Consider the following 21,679-nt stretch of genomic DNA (forward strand, 5'->3'; position numbering starts at 1 on the left):
ATTTACTGCTACAACAGCATTCCAAAACATGTATTTCTGAACTCCTTAATACCCGATACCCAGCCAATGGGAAAAGGATTTGTCACTTACCTTTCTGGTACCACAACAGAAGTGGAGATAGCATTGCTACATAGATCCTAAGCTCAGATGCCATTGTATTGTAAATAATTCCTTCTGCGCTTATGAATAATGGACGCAAAGCATCAGCATAACTGTTTCATATGGGTGAATGACGTAAGTTAGTAAAAAAGTTATTAGTAAAAAAAAATAATAATTAACACAAAATCTTTGCCTCCAGCTGTGGAGAGGGAAGGGAAAAGCTGTTACCTGCAACTCCACACTCTGCCGTGTACAATTCATGTGCTTCGCTAGAGACGTCCAAAGTTGATTCTTTCATTGGGACTAAAACGTTTAAATCAATAAATTTAACTGTTATGTACCCATCATAATCCACAGTTAATTCCCGACTTACCACGAAAATCGTCTGTAGCTGTATTTAGATTGGCAACAGGCCATGATTGTTTGGCCAAACACCTGCATAGAATTGGAATATATCAGTCCCCTAACTGCCCATTGTGCAACTCAAACCAAGAAATGGATTCGGAACACCTCAAAATCTGTGCTTCAGTGGCTGGCCATGATAATATCTTTGAAAAATATTGGAGTGCAAGAGATTAAATGACTTTATTGTCAAACACCTGGCAATAATAAATATGTTTATAATCAGTGCTGTCATAGAGACCATACGGGGTCATTTATCGTATGGGAACATATAATTTTTTTAACTGATCGTATGGGGAAAAGAAAATTTTGTCTGTATGGAGCCATACGGCATATGAGTGCCTAAGTTTTGTATGTGGAGATCTGTATAGATCTTAAATCATCTCTTGCTGTTCCTAATATATTTTGTTTGATGTTCATAACAAAAATTGTCCACCTCTGCAGCACTGAAATCCAGAATTATATAAAAACTAGTGGCTTGTGCAGCAAATGCTGCAAATTAAGTTCATTAGAAATTCAAATTAAAATTTTTCAAAATTATTTCCATTGAAGAATACCAGATATTTTGGAAGTTATTTGCTTCCATAATAATGAAACATATCCCTCTGAATGATTTTCTTTGTGCTAAATATTTTTTATTGAACCTATACATCTTCAGTTCTTGAGTTTCATTGAATATATGGAAAAGACCCACACCACTTGATTAATAACTATAAAAATATTTCATTTTTAATAACAATATTATCTTACTTAAGTTTTGTATAGACTACTATATAGCCGTCAGGCAGTAAATATTATAGGAATGAAGATCTAACTTCAGATATTCTCTACGCCTACTTATAAAGGGTGCGTCAGAAAGAACGGATGGATTTCAAACTATCGATACGCAACGAGGAGAGAGATATAGTGAGAGGGACCACGACTGTTGGGTCAGCCAGAGAATGCAGTTTCAGTTGAGAACATGGTGTGGGTCTGGTGTACAACGTGCTTTCATCGTAGAGACATTTTTGAAAAATGAAGAGTCTGTGATCGCCACTCAGGACTCATTTCGACATCAGATGTCACGCTAGGATTCCAACTCGGAATACAATTTTGCGGTGGGAGGCTTCATTTCGTATCACAGGTTCAACATTAAAGAAGAAATCACCTGGACGAAATTCTATTGCACTGAGATTGTCCGAGGCTACGGTAAGATCTCGCGCCCTGCGAGTTCTTTCTTTGGGACCATTTGAAGGCGTAAGTTTGTAAACATCGATCACATACACTGGACGAACTGAAGACAGCGATTCGTGAAGAAATCGTGGCAATTGCACCAGCTATGACTGTGAAAGTGATGGCGAACATCAGAAAACGCCTCGATGCCTGTATTGAAAGCCAAGGACATCATATGGATAATGCTGTTTTACATAAATAAACTGCATGTATTGGTGAATATGTTGATAACAATAAATTTTTGATTTGATGAATCTTTACAATTTTCTTGCCATGTGAAATCCATCCGTTCTTTCTGACGCACCCTGTATAACCCCGAAAGCTATCACTTTCATATCATCAATAAAGCATCAATCTGTATAATAAGTTACAAATATTCACATCATGGCATTCACTATAATATTTTATTTTTAATGGTAATAATGTCGTCAAACATTCTTAAGTTTTGTAGTTTTTAATATCCAATATACAGACAGCTGTACTCAGAAAATTACACACCAGAGAATCTGACCTGTAAATTTTTTTTAGTAAATCTTGAAGTTTTTAATAACCAATATTACAGAAACATTCTGAAAAAGTTTATTATGATGTCAGAGAATCTGAGCCATCTGAGCTCTAAATATGTCATAGCCTTCGTGTGATATTGTTTATTGTATTGTGTTTGTGTTTTGTTTTATTCTCTAAAAGCCATTATTTCTGAAAACTGACGACAGATGGATTTTGGAAAATAGGAAAATTATGTAGGAGAACTGACATTTCACTGAAAACTACTATTTTTCTGAAAAACTTTGGGTTCCAAGCTTCAAAATGATGGGTCATTTATTAGAATGAGTTCAGCCGTTTTCCCGTAATTTCCATTACCAGTTCAAATTATATATATATATAGATAATAATGGTTGAAAAACAAGAAGTGCTGCAAATACACACTCCAAGATTCATTGAGACGGGTGCATCTACTGTGAGGCTACATGGTGTATTCTTTAAATCAAACTTGTTGTATAATTAAAATGTAAAGCAAAATAATTTATTTACTCCTTCTTTAATATTAAAAAAAAAACATTAAATGACAGTCGGAGAGATAGAGAGAGGAGAGTAAAATATATTTCAAGGGAGAAAACAAGGGGTGGGGCGTATGGCCAAAAAAAAAAAAAATTTACCATGACAGCACTGTTTATAACCCTGTGCCAATAACAAAAAACATCTCCCACCAAGTAACACGAAAGAAGGTAACAAAAATTATATAACAAAATGTATAAAAAATTACAGAGGAAGTTTATATGGGCTATTCCATATGAAATCGATCAGTAAAAAACCTCGCATTTTTTTTATACTCTAATTTGTTCCTTACTTATACAAGGTGCCGAGGGGAGTGCATTTTCAAAAATATACTATCGAAAGTCAAACGGTTTTCATATTATTGAGCGACAAATTTAGCGTATTTTATAAAAACAAGCCTTTCAGCACTCAGAACTCTGGAACCATTTACTGCAGAACATTGAATGAGAGCTCATTTTGAAGCTGACATTTGGTAGGTTATGTTAAGAAGTAATCTTTATTTTTATTGTATACAGAGAGACAGATAATCTGATTTCACTTGCTTTTAGGCTTTTTGGCCATTTGTAAAAATGTAAAAAAATATTGAGAAAAAACCTCGCATTATTAAGAGGGATTCGGCATTGTTTGCTTAGTGGTACGGCAATAAGTTTCGAGGGTATTAAATAAATTATTTTCACACGCCTAGACTTGAACGGTGCAGTACTGCATGCACTGGCCGAGAGCTGAAGATAAGCGAGCGTTGGGCGTCATTTTACTCCTGTGTTTATGAAAACCTGTGATAAAGCTAGCACAGCCATAACTGCTAGACGACACATCACGTGTTTGTCTCCTGTCCTTGCTTGTCTCGGCTAGCTCCCGTCTCACAGTCAGCTGGTTAGTTCACGCGCGTACTATTTATTTTCTTTATTTGATATTTTCAATACTTTCTTATCAACATACCATCAGTAAAAAATATGTGTTTATTTGTACTTTCAATGCGGAATCCAACTATAAATTTTTAAAATATTTTTTCCTAGCCAAAGGCGTCTTAATGAAGAAAAATCTAAATTTCTCCATTTCCATAAAAAGTAAGAAAATCTGTTTATATGTCAGTATAAACTTTAATTTCTCAGCATCAAAATAAACCATGATTTTGATCATTGGGTGAAAGGGTTTCGGAGCTACAACAGTTTAAAGTTGCAAATTTTATGAAAATACGATAAATTTAAATATTTTTAATTTAAACACTATGAAGTTCTGATGCCTCAAACTTTACACAAAGCATTGTATCACAGTTTTCTACGTACAAAAAAGTTTCATTGTATTTAGAAATTGTAAGGTCAATTTTCTCTATATTTCGGTCAATTTGAGATGGAATAGCTCATATATTGAATATTTTCTGCAATATTGTATCAATGTGAGGAAAAATAAAAACACAATGAATATATTTTAAGTGTTGATGTATTACATCATACTGTACACTGCTTTATATAGCACATCTCCATTGTGTCTGCACGCAAATGTCTCACTGTTTATCCTTCTCTTATGATATTAAAAAAGTATACTACTGCATATACAAAACTACGATGAATAGTAAGAACTGATTATGTTCTGGTAAATTTAAGAACAAACAAGTGTTCACCTCTGACCTTACGCTCCTTTAAAGTGTGCATATTAAAACCAAGTAAATTCATCGCAAGTCTTATATCTTCAGGGCAGTTTTCTGCAATTGCAACCAAATAGAAGACACCACACTCACTGAGAAGGCTTGGAATCTTGTCGAACAATCGATCCATAACCTGTTGAGAGATATGAGAGTTTTAATTAAGCTCGATGTTATACATCAATAAATAAATAAAAAAAAAAGCAGGCACAATGTACAGGGCATATCAGAAGTCCGGTAACACTTTCAATATTTTATTACACAAAAACTACTAATGATAGCACTTTCAAACACACGTCAGTTTAAAGTCAAACTCTCAAAGTTCGTTTTACACCTTACAGAGATTCAATGTGTGAACCACGAGTGACTCAGCAGATGTCCAAACGATAATCAAACTCTTCCCATACCCTTTTCAACATAACCTCTGTGACCGTGGCGGCAGCTTCTCGAATTCTGGTTTTTAGTTCCTCTAAATCACGTGGCAAAGGCAGTACAAACACACGGTCCTTTAGTTACCCCCACAGAAAAAAGTCACATGCAGTCATATCGGGTGACCTTAGTGGCAATGTTATGAAACATCTGTCCCTTACTCCAGCACGTCCTATCCAACGATCAGACATCTCTGTATTCAGGTAAGCACGAACTGCATTGTGGAAATGTGGCAGAGCCCCATCTTGCTGAAAGATGAAATCGTCATCGAGATCTTGTCTAAGTTGAGGCACCAACTACTGCTCCAACATGTCCAGATATGAATGTCCAGTCACAGTAGCCTCAATAAAGACGAAAGGTCCGTACAGTTTTTGTTGTGACAACGCGTAGAAAACATTCACCTTTGGTGAATCACGCTCATGTTCAATGATTCTGTGAGGTTTCTGTGTACCCCAAACACGACAGTTGTGCTTGTTAATTTTCCCATTCATATGGAATGTTGCTTCGTCGCTGAAAATTAAGTGGCTGAATAAGTCATCGTCGTCTGCTATGAGTTTTCTTGCCAGCTACAACAACAGGCAGCAAAGGTGAATGTTGGATAGGACGTGCTGGAGTAAGGGACAGATGTTTCATGACATGGCCATCAAGGTCACCCAATATGACTGCATGTGACTTTTTTCTATGGGGGTACCTAAGGACCGTATGTTTGTACTGCCTTTGTCACGTGATTTAGAGGAACTAAAAACCAGAATTCGAGAAGCTGCCATCACGGTCACAGAGGATATGTTGAAAAGGGTATGGGAGGAGTTTGATTATCGTTTGGACATCTGCCGAGTCACTCATGGTTCACACATTGAATCTCTGTAAGGTGTAAAACGAACTTTGAGAGTTTGACTTTAAACTGACCTGTGTTTGAAAGTGCTATCATTAGTAGTTTTTGTGTATCAAATATTTGAAGTGTTACCGGACTTTTGATATGCCCTGTATATATAATTTTTCAAAACATTTTCACGTAATGCATATCATGATTAAATGTGATGGATAAAATGTACGAAACTATGATGAACAAGGTCAAGCTTCACAGCTACACAATTAAATGTGGTAATTTTTTTTTTTTGTTAAGTTTATTTATACACGCTTTAACAGCGTTTTGGATCTTGAATCTTTGGGTTCATCAGTAGGCCGTTGTTACTATTGTTGAGTTCCTGTTTCTATTGTCGTGTGTTATAGATGGCTTGTGATCATTAACTGACTAGATTTTGATTAATGTTTATGATATTGGTGATTGAGGTGATGATGAATCATGTCACGTAAATTTTCACCCGGCATTTGCCTTTGTGACAAAGTATATGATTATGTCTCGTGACGAGAATATTGTACGAAATGGAAACATAAAAATTGGAAATTTATCTTTTGAAGAGGTGGAGAAGTTCAAATATCTTGGAGCAACAGTAACAAATATAAATGATACTCGGGACGAAATTAAACACAGAATAAATATTGGAAATGCGTGTTATTATTCGGTTTGCTGTCATCTAGTCTGCTGTCAAAAAATCTGAAAGTTAGAATTTATAAAACAGTTATAATACCGGTTGTTCTTTATGGTTGTGAAACTTGGACTCTCACTTTGAGAGAGGAACATAGGTTAAGGGTGTTTGAGAATAAAGTGCTTACGAAAATATTTGGGGGCTAAGAGAGATGAAGTTACAGGAGAATGGAGAAAGTTACACAATGCAGAACTGCACGCATTGTATTCTTCACCTGACATAATTAGGAACATTAAATCCAGACGTTTTAGTTGGGTAGGGCATGTAGCAAGTATGGGCGAATCCAGAAATGCACATAGAGTGTTAGTTGGGAGATCGGAGGGAAAAAGACCTTTAGGGAGGCCGAGACATAGATGGGAAGATAATATTAAAATGGATTTGAGGGAGGTGGGATATGATGATAGAGACTGGATTAATCTTGCTCAGGATAGGGACCAATGGCGGGCTTATGTGAGGCCGGCAATTGGAACCTCCGGTTCCTTAAAAGCCAGTAAGTAAGTATTTGCCTTTGTGACTGAGGGAAACCATGAAAAATCCCACTCAGATTGGTCGGCCATGGGGTTTGAACCCAGGACCTCCTGAATGCCAGTCTCAAACATTATCATCTAAGCCAATTCGTTCGGTAAAAAATATAGTATTGACATGACAATGGGCATTCCCATCACTCTTCATTGCTGACACTGTACATTCATGTACACTGGATATGGAATGTCAATTTAAATATTTATGATTTTTTTTGGAATTAACTTAAGTGTGTATAGTTCGACAACTTCAAGTGAAACCCCGTAAAACACGCCAACTTCTGGAATCTCTCTCTTTCTTTCTTCTCTCTCCCTCGCTCCTCGTCATTCAGTCACCAATCACCACGTAAATATCTGAGAGGGTGTGTGTGGGTATCGCGACCAATAGAAGAACCACTCTCCAGTATTACCACAATAACGGATTCTTCATTTTTGCCTCGACTGTCGGCTAGGAAGGTTCCATTATGCTAGCATTGCAGGCAACTAGTCAACCTGTTAATGCTTTTGTTAGCAGGTTTGACAAACTGTGAGTGGACCTACAAGTACATAGTGCATAGTGCTCTCTCCCTTCCCCCCCGTGCTTTCTCACTTGCTCCTCCCCAAGACAGCCAGCGCTCAAGTAGTAACTCGGTCAGGGTTTCAGTTCAATTTGTCAAACTATAGAATTCACTTGAAAAATATGAAGTGTCAATTTGAATATTCTCAGTTTCTTTAGAAGCGAATGTTTTAGAGGCCACTAAATGGGTATAAATGTAGTATCAATATATAAATAAGTAAGATAAACAAATGATTTCACTATGAGTGATTTGTCATCATAGAATTCCAATGTTTTTATGTGACATTTTGATTTTTCACAACAAATTCCTTCCAAGACTAAATATCACAATTAATATTTGAGAAGAAAAATTCGATCCGGTGCTGGGGATCGAACCCGGGTCCTTGGTTCTACATACCAAGCATTCTCACCATTGAGCTACACCAAAGTCCAATCCACAGCACCGGATCAAACTCCACTCCTCCATTGTTTTTCCCTTAGTGGCCTGACTCAAAGTTGGGCATATGTGTTTACGTATATATTCAAGTCAACTGCTATTGCTCAGCTGAGTGACTAATGGCCGGGATTCCACAGTAAAGTGCACAGTAATCTGTACAGAAATATGCACTACAGCTAGATGAATTTACTAAAGATTTTTTTATTATTTTAATCCTACAGAATAATATCCGTTATGTTAACAATTAATATTTGAGAACAGATATTATTCTGTAGGATTAAAATAATAAAAAAATCTTTAGTAAATATCACAAGCCACAGTTGTTCTCAAATAAGCTATAGTATTTTTTCAGTAAAAAAAAAAAAAGAACACACATTTCAATTTGGTTGAAATCACTTAATTTCTAATTAATTCCTATCGAACCGAGTATAAAATTATATAATGTTATGTAAAATATGCTCTTCTGAAACTACATACAGTTCATGTGATGTGTATGATTATATTCCACAAACTTAACATCTGCAAACAGGTAACAAAAATTGTTTTCAGCATTTATAAACTCTTTAAATAGACGATTTGTCATATGGCAACCTCACAAGTTGGGGAAGACGTACATTTCAGAATATAAAGTTATAACGAAAATCTTTTACATGCAAGATGTTGCTTGTGATCAACAATAATCGTCATAACATCAACAACATTAAACTCTAGAATCAAAGCCAAAAGTGTAATTAATCAAAGCATATGGCAATGGCCACACCATGTTGAAAATACCGGTTCTCATCCGATCACCAAAGTCAAGCAACATTGGGCGTGGTCAGTATTTGGATGGGTGACCGCTTGGGAACACCACGTGCCGTTGGCGAAATTTTTTTTTATACTCGTGGGTTAGAGTTCAAAGTTAGGGTTAAGATATAAATTATATTTACTTTAATTAATTGTGTTATATTAAGTGATTGTGCTTCATTTAATTTAGGATCCTCCTTGTTAATATTATTATATACTAGCCATACCCATGCGCTCCGCTGCACTTGTTAGAAATAAATATAAAGTAATTACATAATTAAAATAGGACGTTTGATGCAAGGAACATTCGTCTTTGATAGAAGGATAAATCGTTTAATATGTTATTTAATTTAAATTGTATTTAAATAATTAAAATGCGATCATTTTGATCCAGAGACCACTCATTGGTGCAATGACAATTCCTTTAACATGTTTCTTAATTGTTATTACATGCAACCATAGTTTAATGAAGATTGACATATCATTAATTAGTTTTAATGTGTAAACTTTATATTACTTGCTATATGTTTCCATTGAATTATGGTAAAAACTTAATTTTAACCCTTGTTTTCTACGTCTTCAGTAAATGGTGCTTGGCCCACTATGGTTCTGAACCCTTCAAATAACTTAAATAGTGATACAGCATATAACTTATAGTGATATGTAATTATATTTCTTTCTTTCGAAAATGTAAGAATTAACGATCTCCTATGTACCATTGCCATGGAATGAATAAATGTGTTTTTTCTTCCTACTCAAAAATTTTATATTTTGCATATAGGAGTTATTGCAGGAACAACAATGCTATAATCTGAGGCAGTGATGAAAATGTATTGTATTGTTATTTTAAAAGTCTTGTATATCCTTTAATCGATATTACTTCATACAAACACACAAACATTCTCTGTAGGCTATGTTTAATAGCTTTCGTTTGTTGTTGTCCAAGGCCCCTTATAGACGAAGTCATTTGTTTTTTATTTCATTACAGCACCTTAGATAGCGTTGTTATATAAATTTTAAAAGTCATTTATCTCATTAAATATCAGTCCTATCAAAATTTTGCATAGAATAAAACTTATCGGAAATAATTAAAAAAAAAAAAAAAAACTTTTGTTATGCAACATTCTTCACAAAAATTAATAATAAGGGTGATATTTCGATTTATTTAATTCAAGCCCCCTTATAACCCCCCTTTTAAATAAAGTATTTTGAATGACATATAGCCTAAAATCTAAGTTACAACGAACTTAATTTATATTCTAATTTTCATATAAATCAGTTCAGCCATTATCGCGTGAAAAGGTAACAAACATCCATGCCCACGTGCATCAACGTCGGTTAGTGTAACCATCGGTTAAAATTGTCACTTAACCCCTGATTAAGCATTTTTACGGTGGATCGACCTTGGTTACAACTTAAATAGTAGGTTAACCACAGTAATCTCTAACCGGCCATATTCGAGCAGTTAAAGGAGATAACCAGTGATTAGTAGACCAAGTAAAGCAAAATGGCGGCCAGAGCCACAGATGTTTATTTCAAAGACGGTTATTATTGTGCAGTACTTGAATTACTTGGATACAGCGTGAGCGTGAAGTTTCTTTAGTGGAAAGAGAGAATTCTTATGAGGAATTAGGTGACAGAAAATTTCAGGAGGAATTTCGTTTATCAAAATCTACAACACAAAAACAGTCATATTTCTCCTATGGATCAGCTGCTTATGTTACGATTCTATGTAACTATTATTTTCTGTATTTTAAGAGGGAATACTCGAATATCTCTTTCTCTATGTCACTGGCTGAAGAAAGAGAGGTTATGGATGGATCTTAGGATAATGAACAGTTCCCTGGTGTAAATGGGGTCCTGGATCGTACACACATTCCTATTCATCTTTTGCATCCTTTTCCTTTATGGATATTACTTCTTTTTTATATAATATATTTACATCTAGTAAATTAGTCTTATCAATACTTCAACCTCACATTGGGATATAATCATTTTTGCATCCAATTTTCCATTTTGTACGACTTTAACCTAACAACACTGAAAAACAAAGAAATGCAACTCGTAAATATAACAGTGCCGAAAAGCAAACAAATGCAACGCGAAAATGTAGGATATGTTCATTTTGATGTAGAACGGAGTGAGCGTAGTCGTTTTTAGACGTTGACTATTATCTTTGCAGCAGTATGGATGCTTTCCTTTAGTCATTTTGTAGAAACAGTGTACCACCATAGACTTTACTCTGGTTAAATGAGGTGTCAGCTAGCCATGTTTAAGTAATCGGTGATTGTGAATGGTGCACAGAAATTACATTTTAACCACGGTTACTGTTTAACCATCATTTCGTAATCTATGATTACTGCGTTTTTAACTGATGTTGATGCACTTTGCCACCAGACAGACACACAAGCAAAAATTTCAAAAAAGCGATTTTCGGTTTCAGGATAGTTAATTATACATGTTAACACCAATTATTTTTGGAAAATCGAAAATTACCAGAAAAATGTTGGCTACAGATTTATTATTAGTATAGATTGCTATTATTATTCTATTATTAATATTATGAATTCTAATTTATTATTAATTGTCATTATTGAGTGTACTGTAATTAGTTACCACTGTCACCGGGTATTTACCCATTTGCAGTGTGAATAAATACATACATACATACTTACTTGTCGTCCTCTTTCACCACCAGCCCATGCTCTGGCCAGATCTCCATGCACTCCTTTCCCTTCCACTTCTTCAGATGGAGTCACTACATACGGTGGATTGAAGATTAACACATCAATCTTGTTATTCCAATGGAATCCAGACATCAAGTCCATGGCCACAACATCGACATCTGTGTTATTGTGTTGAGCTGTCTCCTGTGTTATCTTGCAGGCAATTGGATTTATGTCGACTGCAACATAACAGCTGCTTCTTCCAAGGGCCTTGGCCACTGCGGTGATCACAACACCTGAACCACTTCCTAACTCCACACAAAGAGATGGATTCAAACTTCTCAGAAATTTCAGATCTTGTTCCAGTGCATCAATAAGCAAGAAACTGTCTTCTGCTGGTTCATATACATTGTCATAATCTTCTACTGACAAGTGGGATAATGAAGGCGTTTCCATTTTGTTTAGACAAATGTACAGTAGAGTTTAAAAAGGCAAGAATTCATCACTCATGCAAGGAACTATCAACAACAAATTGATAATCTGTATATAGGGCATTAAAATAACAAAATAAAATATTCAAATTAGGCTACAACAATATCGCTAGTTTTCAAAATATTCAGCGATTATAATATTCTCACTGAAAATAAATTAATTTCTGAAGTATATTATATATTAGTGATTCTTTCTAGTAAGTTTATGTTGTAAAATAAGTTTATTATTGAAGTCTTAAACGAATGTTGTATAAAAAAAAAATCTGCGGGAACAGTAAAATCAGAAAATGTATGAACAATGTTTCTCAAGACACGAATATTTTATAGCAATAGACTGTATTTTTAAAAGCAACCAAGAAAAAATATATATATTTACTGACCTTACACTACTTGTGAGTGACTAGACCATTCAGTCTCTTACAAATTAAAAATAATAATAATTTCATAACCAAAATCATGCAGCGTGTTATTGTACATTATTTTTCAAGCTAATATTTGGAGAAAATTTTGGATGCTAGATTTCATCATTCTCTAACACTCTTTACCAGTATGAAAAATACAAAATCAAGAGCGAATTATTATTGTTTGGAATGAATTAAGGCATATCTGTTCTAACTATACTGATTGTTGAAATGGCATAGCCACATTCTATTGTATTGAAGGGTTTGCAGCTTCTAGGGGTGTGGTGATGGGTGAAGGCTCCAACAGTGCTCGCCGTCTTGACTGCTCGCGTGCGATCTGCTGATGTACTTTATTTAATCGGTCCTGAAAGCATAAAATATCCTTGTTGACAAGTTGACATGGTGTCTATGTTTCAATGAATCTCTTGTTTGGACTCAAGGTAGTGAGGCTATAAAGCTGATAATTATGGTATACGTACATTTTTTTTAGTAGGTTATTTTACGATGCTTTACCAACAGCTTAGGTTATTTAGCATCTGAATGAGATGGTGATAATGCCGGTGAAATGAGTCCAGGGTCCAACATCGAAAGTTACCCAGCATTTGCTCATAGTGGATTGAGGGAAACCCCCGGAAAAAAACCTCAACCAGGTAACTTGTCCCAACCGGGAATCGAACCAGGGCCACCTGCTTTCGCGGCCAGACGCGCTGACCGTTACTCCACAGGTGTGGACTTTATATACGTACAATCAAAAAAAAATTGATGACTGTTCAGATAAATAACATTTTATGTGCAACTTATTATTACTTTCGGAAACTCATGTAGATCTAATACATACACAAAAGTGGTGGCACACATTTACAGGAAATAGGGTAAACAGTGTTCACCAAAATTTAAATGAAGAAAAGTCATGTAATTCTCCACAAAATTACTTATTACTAGACTTTGGATTTTAGGTAAAACCCTATTTTAATCCTTAAAAGATAAGTTCAAAAAAACTTGCAAGTACACGTTCCATATAAAACTATGCCTAAAATTGATATTTTAATAGCACCTAAAATGCCTATTTTGACCTATTAAGTATATTTTACGTAGGACACATAGAACTAAAGTGGGAAATTGGAGATTAAGACCAGTATATTTACAAATGTTATGCCCACGTGCATCAACGTCGGTTAGTGTAACCATCAGTTAAAATTGTGACCTAACCCCCGATTAAGCATTTTTACGGTGGATCGACCTCGGTTACGACTTAAATAGGAAGTTAACCACAGTAATCTCTAACCGGCCAAATATGAGCGGTTAAAGGAGATAACCAGCGATTAGTAGAGCAAGTAAAGCAAAATGGCGGCCATAACCACAGGTGATTATTTCGAAGACGATTATTATTGTGCAGTACTTGAATTACTTGGATAGAGCGTGAGCGTGAAGGTTCTTTAGTGGAAAGAGAGAATTCTTGCGAGCAATTAGGTGACAGAAAATTTCAGGAGGGATTTCGTTTATCAAAATCTACAAATGGATTACTTGAAATAACACAAGAACAATCATATTTCTCCTACGGATCGGCTGCATGTATTACGATTCTATGTAACTGTTATTTTCTGTATTTTAAGAGGGAATACTCGAATACCGGTATCTCTTTCTCTATGTCACTGGCTGAACAAAGAGAGGTTATGGATGGATCTTAGGATAATGCACAATTCCCTGGTGTAGTCCAAGATCGTACACACATTCCTACCAATTTTCTGCATCCTTTTCCTTTATGGATATTCCATCTTTTTTATATAATACATTTAAATCTAGTAATTAAGTCTATCGATACTTCAACCTAACATTGGGATATAATAATTTTTGGACTCAATTTTCCATTCTGTACGATTTTAACCTAAAAGTACTGAAAAACAAAGAAATGGAACTCACAAATATAACAGCGCCCAAAGGCAAACAAATGCAACGCGAAAATGTAGGATACGTTCATTTCGATGTAGAACATAGTGAGCGCAGTCGTTTTTAGACGTTGACTATTATCTTTGCAGCGGTATGGATGCTTTCCTTTAGTCATTTTGTAGAAACAATGTACCATCATAGACTTTACTCTGGTTAAATGAGGTGTCAGCTAGCCAAGTTTTAGTAATCGGTGATTATGAATGGTGCACATAAATTACATTTTAACCACGGCTACTGTTTAACCATCGTTTCGTAATCTATGATTACTGCGTTTTTAATCAATGTTGATGCACTTCGCCATTAATCTATGCGGATGATATAGCATTAATAGCAGAAACACCTGAAAGGCTACAACATATGCTGATGGAATGGAACGAAGAGTTAATGAGAAAAAGGATGCGGATTAATGTCAACAAGAGTACAGTAACGTGGATCTCTGAGGAAGATAGACAGGAAACAGAATTTAACATTGAATGTGAAGGACAAAACCTGGAGAGAGTGGAAAGTTTTAAATATTTAGGAACAATAATAACTACTGATGGAAGAGTAGATCAAGAAGTACTGAACAGGATAAAGAAAGCATCATCAGCATACTATCAAATAAGTAATACAATAGTTGGGAAAAAAAGAAATAACCACTAAGACAAAAATACTGATATATATAATTCAATAATTAAACCTATAATACAATATAGTACCGAAAGCTTACCACTCTTATGGCGAAGTGCATCAACATTGATTAAAAACGCAGTAATCATAGATTACGAAACGATGGTTAAACAGTAGCCGTGGTTAAAATGTAATTTATGTGCACCATTCATAATCACCGATTACTAAAACACGGCTAGCTGACACCTCATTTAACCAGAGTAAAGTCTATGATGGTACATTGTTTCTACAAAATGACTAAAGGAAAGCATCCATACCGCTGCAAAGATAATAGTCAACGTCTAAAAACGACTGCGCTCACTATGTTCTACATCGAAATGAACGTATCCTACATTTTCGCGTTGCATTTGTTTGCCTTTGGGCGCTGTTATTTTTGTGAGTTCCATTTCTTTGTTTTTCAGTACTGTTAGGTTAAAATCGTACAGAATGGAAAATTGAGTCCAAAAATTATTATATCCCAATGTTAGGTTGAAGTATCGATAGACTTAATTACTAGATTTAAATGTATTATATAAAAAAGATGGAATATCCATAAAGGAAAAGGATGCAGAAAATTGGTAGGAATGTGTGTACAATCTTGGACCCCATTTACACCAGGGAATTGTGCATTATCCTAAGATCCATCCATAACCTCTCTTTGTTCAGCCAGTGACATAGAGAAAGAGATACCGGTATTCGAGTATTCCCTCTTAAAATACAGAAAATAACAGTTACATAGAATCGTAATACAAGCAGCCGATCCGTAGGAGAAATATGATTGTTCTTGTGTTATTTCAAGTAATCCATTTGTAGATTTTGATAAACGAAATCCCTCCTGAAATTTTCTATCACCTAATTCCTCGTAAGAATTCTCTCTTTCCACTAAAGAACCTTCACACTCACGCTCTATCCAAGTAATTCAAGTACTGTACAATAATAATCGTCTTCGAAATAATCACCTGTGGTTCTGGCCGCCATTTTGCTTTACTTGCTCTACTAATCGCTGGTTATCTCCTTTAACTGCTCATATTTGGCCGGTTAGAGATTACTGTGGTTAACCTCCTATTTAAGTCGCAACCGAGGTCGATCCACCGTAAAAATGCTTAATCAGGGATTAGGTGACAATTTTAACCGATGGTTACACTAACCGACGTTGATGCACGTGGGCATTAGATAAACATGGAAGTAAATTAACAGCAGTGGAAATGAAATATCTAGGAAGAACTGTAGGAAAGACCAGAAGAGATAGGATAAGGAATGACAGGGTAAGAGAAGAAGTTAAACTGAGAAAATCATTAACAGAGGCGATTAATGAAAGGCAATTGAAATGGTTTGGGCGTGTATATCGTATGGGAGAAGAAAGGAAGGTTAAACAGGTGATGGAAATGAGAGTGGAAGGAAGAAAGAGAAGAGGAAGACCAAGGATTAAATGGGAGGATACAATAGAAAGAATAGGCCAACAGAAAGGAAAAACAATGGTAGAGACGAAGAGAATGTGTAGAGACCGGGAAAAATGGATGAAATGGACGGAGAGAGGCAAACCCAATGCTTAGCAGCAGAAGGGACTGAAGAAGAAGAAGAAGAAGAAGAGACATGGTGTCTACGGTGTGGTGAAAGTATCTTATAAAGTGAAACATACCTCGAAATATTGTATAAATATCACACAAACAATTTTTGTTACGTTTGTGATTAGTTATATTTGAATTTTACTACACTAGTTAAAAGAGCTTACGAGTGTTCTTTTGATTGCAAAATAAATGAGAACATGAACTGGGTCCCTGAAATCTGTTGTGCTCAATGTGATTCTATTAGCTGGTTGGCTAAAAGGATCCCGTCATATGCCTTTTCCAGTTCCAATGATATGCCGAGAACCTAAGGATCATTCAACAGACTCTTACTTTCCAGGAACCACAGATCAGGAGATTACAGAGAACTTGTCAGCGAGCTGATTCAGAACTATAACGTGATGGGGTGTCACATATCTCTCTAAATAACTTCTTGAATTCTCATCTATTTTTCTTTCCTCAAAACCTTCGGATAGTGAGTGACGAACATGGGGAGCATTTTCATCAGGATTTTTCTGAAATGGAAAGGCGCTACCAGTAAAAATGGAGCCCAAATTTTGTGTCAGACTACTGCTGGACACTCAAAAGAGATATTTCTCAAGCGAAGTGTAGCCTAAAATCTATAAATATTTTAGGTAAATAAATATTTTAGGTAAATAAATATTTTAGGTAAAATGTTACAAGGTATCAATACCAGAAAAGTTTTAATTACATTTCATATAATTACTCAAAAACTCTAGATGATAGAAAAATATTAAAACAAATTTCAAATCAGCACGAAAAATGCTACAAGAATCACCCATTCTTTACCTTTTGACAAAAAATATGTTTAATTTTGTTGACCAGTGTAATCAGCCAATCGGTTAATAGGTTTACAGATGATTGGGGTTCTACTGTATACCCTGTAGATACGGAAAAATAACGGTATTTTGTATAATGAGAGAAAGTCAGGTGGAAGGAAAGGAACACACAAAATACACATTTACACAATGAGACTCGTGAAAGGATACGTCCAGAAGTATACACTGATTTATGTTAACATGTATATTACTAGGCCTAACTGACCTCATTCTAATTTATTATTTCTAATACGAAATTGAAAATAAATAAATAAATAAAAGTAGGAATAGTTTACCTGGGCCGTCTGCAGTATGTTGCTGACAACTGTTACTTTCAACTTCGCGTTTATTAGCTTTCTGACGTACAAATCAAGATCTAGAGGACACTGTTGAGATTCTGATATCTTCTTCAGTTCTTCTGCTAATCCTTCAATTTGTTGTTTTAACTCTACCTGGCTGATTCTGAGAAAGAAACACAGACATAATATAGGCTACATATTGTATATACATCGGAACACCTTCAGTAGTAATTTATAGGTCATTATATCTCCACTGCATGAAACATTATTCATGCCGTTGCTTACGATTCATGCACACTTGTCATCAGTAGAATGAGCCTATGAATACAGGATATGATAATTCGAGATTTTCTATAAAACTCAGACTCAAAATTCAGACTATTTGTGGATTCTAACCAAAACCAACAACTTATATAAGTCTATAAAACAAGAATTATATATAGGCTATGATCCTTAAAACTAAATAAAACTGTATTACGATAAACAAGTAGAGTAAAATAAAATGTGTAGGGCTGTAATATCTTGGCAATTCTCCCAACTAAATGTACCACATTAGAAGTGGTGCGGCTAATAGGGAGAATTACCCTATAATCCATTTATAGGTTAGGTGAATGGGTAAGAAACTTAACCGTCACTAGACATGGTGGTGAAATAATTGTATTTCTCAAAAAAAAAAAAAAAAAAAAAAAAGATCAGTCATTAAAGAACCGGAAAATTATTTTATAAATCATATAACGTTTTACTATTATAATCTAGCAGATTACTATCTACTAACCCTTTGCACAGGTTATGTAATATATAGTTTCAAATGTCATAAATTGTTTATAATCACCTTGTGGCTCGTACTCTTTCATCTAATTGATCAATTGTAGGTTTCAGAAGACACATTAAACCTTCTGCTAGAGTATCTCGAGTAGGATTTTCACAGAAGTCTTCGGTTTTATCATCAATCGAAGTAGTCGTACTCTCCGTGTCAAGATCCATTATTTTTTTTCTACGATATTCTTTTTTTTTCTCTCTATCTCTCTCTTTCTTTATTGGCAGCATTCAGACATTCAACGTGGTAATTTAAATGTTTATAGATCGTTTTTAAAGTTGCCATCACGTTGAATTATATCCTGAATGTTGGTATGACTGCAATGACGTAAATTCTCAGCGGGAATTATCAAATTAAGCCTTGTGATTAAATTTTAATTCTCCATTTTCGATTTTCACATTATCTTCCTTCCCGTGGCGTAAAGCAATGATAAATATTATATTTCGAGGTTCTCAAGGAAATATGGGCACATATCTTCATCATTCAACACAGCAAAATACACAATTAAAATTCATGCGTCTCTGATAGAAGTTAATCGTGACTTTATTTTTTTTGTTATTTATTTATTTTTAAGTCTTTGATTTCAAGGTTTGAATCGCAAAGAAAAAGTTACTCCTGTTACTTTATTCTAAATTTAACTATGAGATAAAATTTTAAAACTAGACTAAGGTGACCAGATTCCCAAAAAAAGGGGCACTTATTATTACAGTTGACATGAATCAACATTTTATCTAAACATTAATTATGACATCACTTGTGTTTATATAATGTCAGTTTTATTTTAAAGTAATAAATACTACACTGTTTACAATAACCAGACTATGGGTCTAATAATTATACATAATAGAGTAGCATGAGTACTTGGCTTAAGTTATTGTTAAGCATTTTTTTATATTGCAACTAGTCTGGATTAGTTAACTTACTGTTTAAAAATACTTCAGGTTAATTGAACCTTACATTACAGGCTATCCATGTCACTGTATTCTGAACTTATTTATATAACATATATATAAATGCCTCGTATTACCTTGTAACTACTGTATTTTAATATTCTCCATGAAGATGAAACTGTACAATCAGAATTATGTTTCTTTGATGAGTGAATTTGCTCTAGAAGTGCTGGCCTTTTCTTCAGGAAACTACAGAAGTCCATGCAAGACACATTTTTGAAATTAGATTTTGTGATTAACATTGCCTTCACAGAATTCATTACGGTGACATCTGATGGAAACAATATAGAATTAATCTTGCAGTGTAGGCTTTCACGGCCGGAGTCTATAGATGTAGATTCATTTTCCGGGCTGAGAGGCCGTGGTCTATTAGTTGGTTTTATACCAGACGTTTCGTCTGGTATAAAACCAACTAATAGACCACGGCCTCTCAGCCCGGAAAATGAATCTACATCAATATAGAATTAATTAATGTTTTACGTGATTATCAAATAAAACAAAAAATATTTCAACAATAATTTAGGGAAACAGGATGCCGTTAAAAAAAAAAAAAAAAAAAAAAAGGGGGGGGGAAATTTGGCATCCTGAGCATACTTTTCTCGGGACAGGGGACAAGAGGCTGAACAAAGGGACATCTGGTCACCCTAAACTAGACTTAAAGTCTGCTCAAACCACTGTCGAACAGTATCTTTTTTGGTCGATCTATGCATCTGTGTCTCCTTGGTGATTTATCTTTTGTCATTCACTCTAGTTACATGATTGTCTCATTCATTCCTTTGTACACATATCCAATTTATTGGCTTAATTTTACACTAGTCCCTTATAACATTTCTGATATGATCTCTACACATTTCATTTACTGTAAATACCTACTATTCTTTTAATATTATTTTGGCAATTTCATTTGTTTTGTTTGTAAAGTTTCTTATCCAAGTTCTACTGGGTATGTGAGTATTGAGTGAACTAGTTATAAACTCTCGTTTTTGTTTCTATTCACGAAAAAAATATAGCTCCATACATTATTTCTAAGGCTTTGCACTCTTATAGGATACTCACATCAAAGATGCCATTCTGTTAGTACGAACTAGAAGAGATGTATAACCCAGTCACTGATTAACTTTATAACTTCTTTACTGTGTTAACATTAGAAAATTAACTAGTTTCGAAGTGATATTCTCAACTGTCATTGAGGCTTTGGACAATGAAGAATATCCCTTCGAAACTAGTCAGCCAGGTAATTTCCTAATGTTAACACAGTAAAGAAGTTATAAAGTTAATCAGTGATTATATTGTAAGTACAATAACGGAACAAGAAACACAGACACTAGAAAAAAAGGCGAGTGGGGATAAAAAGAGAAACCAAGAGTCAGGAAGTGATAGGGAAGAAAGTAGTGAAAAGAATAAGGGTGAGAGTGTATGTGGAAATCTAGTATGTGAAAGTGAAAGCGTGGGGGGGGGGGAATAAAAGAGGAATAGAAGAAGAGATAAATAGAAAGAAAGGCAAAGACAGAAATAAGGCAGAGACGAACAGTAAAGAAAGGTCAGAATCTGCGACAGCTGAGGATATAGCAAAGATATTAGATATGATTAAAAGATGTGGGGATGTGATCAAAAAGTGCAAGTAAAGTGAAAATGGAAAAGATCGAGAAGTATAGGGGAGAGAGAAAGTGTATAAGCTGATGTGTAGAATAAAATATAAGTATTTATAGGAAGTGAGAATAGTGACAAAGGATAAGGTGTAAGCAGAATAGTGAGAAAGTGAAAGTGAGCGCAAATAGGAATGAGTGAAAATAGTGAAAAAGGGTTCAGAGAAATGAACAAGTGGCAGCATAAAATTAGTACTAACATTTGAACATTGGAACAGTAAATGAATATAAGAGAAAGATAGGAGAAAAGGTCAAAGAACAAATAGGACAAATAATTCAATATGACAATTTATAGAGAATAAGTGAAATTAAAATTTTAGTGAACAGTAGTTAGAGGTAAAAGGGGGTTTGAAAGGCTTATATAATTTTAGATATATTACGATTAATGATCAAATAGAGAATAGCAAATGAAATGTAGGAGAAATACTGAAGGGGAGATTGAACAAGTAATTAAAAGGTACATAGTGTAATTGGGAGTATTTGTGTAGACGCGTACTGAAAATAATGTTACTGTAATAATATGTTAATGGTGGCACCGGATACAGAAATGTGAGGTACACCATTATATGTAAAGAAGTGCTGTGACCAAATATATCATATCATATCATTAGTGTTAAAAGTGTATATAGAACAATGAAGAATATCTTAATAAGCAAATATAATACACAGATACATAGAAAAATTGAAACACCAATGGAATTAACTACCTCCAAGCAAGCTACAC

The 21,679-nt window shown here is 34.7% G+C and overlaps 2 protein-coding genes and 1 non-coding gene across 3 annotated transcripts; 1 reads left to right on the forward strand and 2 right to left on the reverse strand.

The window, feature by feature from the left end:
* Positions 1 to 4,191: 4,191 nt before the first annotated feature.
* On the reverse strand, positions 4,192 to 11,947 carry HemK2 (HemK methyltransferase 2). The gene is made up of 2 exons (XM_069819990.1): positions 11,362 to 11,947; positions 4,192 to 4,547 (listed from the first exon to the last, which is right to left on the reverse strand). The coding sequence occupies exons 1-2, from the start codon at positions 11,806 to 11,808 to the stop codon at positions 4,353 to 4,355; spliced, it is 642 nt and encodes a 213-aa protein (XP_069676091.1). The 5' UTR covers positions 11,809 to 11,947; the 3' UTR covers positions 4,192 to 4,352.
* LOC138697195 (5S ribosomal RNA) lies at positions 8,647 to 8,765 on the forward strand. The gene has a single exon (XR_011331557.1). It is a non-coding gene; the product is annotated as a 5S ribosomal RNA (ribosomal RNA).
* A 213-nt stretch (positions 11,948 to 12,160) lies between the features above and the next one.
* On the reverse strand, positions 12,161 to 18,560 carry Snapin (SNAP associated protein). Its single transcript, XM_069819991.1, has 3 exons — positions 18,375 to 18,560; positions 17,540 to 17,705; positions 12,161 to 12,608 (listed from the first exon to the last, which is right to left on the reverse strand). Exons 1-3 carry the CDS (start codon positions 18,524 to 18,526, stop codon positions 12,492 to 12,494), a joined length of 435 nt encoding a protein of 144 aa, XP_069676092.1. The 5' UTR covers positions 18,527 to 18,560; the 3' UTR covers positions 12,161 to 12,491.
* Between the last annotated feature and the right edge of the window lie 3,119 nt (positions 18,561 to 21,679).

This window comes from Periplaneta americana, chromosome 3 (genome assembly GCF_040183065.1).
Source record: "Periplaneta americana isolate PAMFEO1 chromosome 3, P.americana_PAMFEO1_priV1, whole genome shotgun sequence".
NCBI classification, from domain to species: domain Eukaryota; kingdom Metazoa; phylum Arthropoda; class Insecta; order Blattodea; family Blattidae; genus Periplaneta; species Periplaneta americana.

What these genes read in the sequence shown, in the direction of transcription:
- HemK2 (XM_069819990.1), bottom strand. Translation starts at nt 11,808, where the DNA reads ATGGAAACGCCTTCATTATCCCACTTGTCAGTAGAAGATTATGACAAT. An exon ending in GTGGTGAAAGAGGACGACAA is followed by an intron (nt 4,548 to 11,361) that starts GTAAGTATGTAT and finishes ATCTCTCAACAG; the next exon opens with GTTATGGATCGATTGTTCGA.
- Snapin (XM_069819991.1), bottom strand. Translation starts at nt 18,526, where the DNA reads ATGGATCTTGACACGGAGAGTACGACTACTTCGATTGATGATAAAACC. An exon ending in GAAAGAGTACGAGCCACAAG is followed by an intron (nt 17,706 to 18,374) that starts GTGATTATAAAC and finishes TTTCTTTCTCAG; the next exon opens with AATCAGCCAGGTAGAGTTAA. An exon ending in ACATACTGCAGACGGCCCAG is followed by an intron (nt 12,609 to 17,539) that starts GTAAACTATTCC and finishes TTATGCTTTCAG; the next exon opens with GACCGATTAAATAAAGTACA.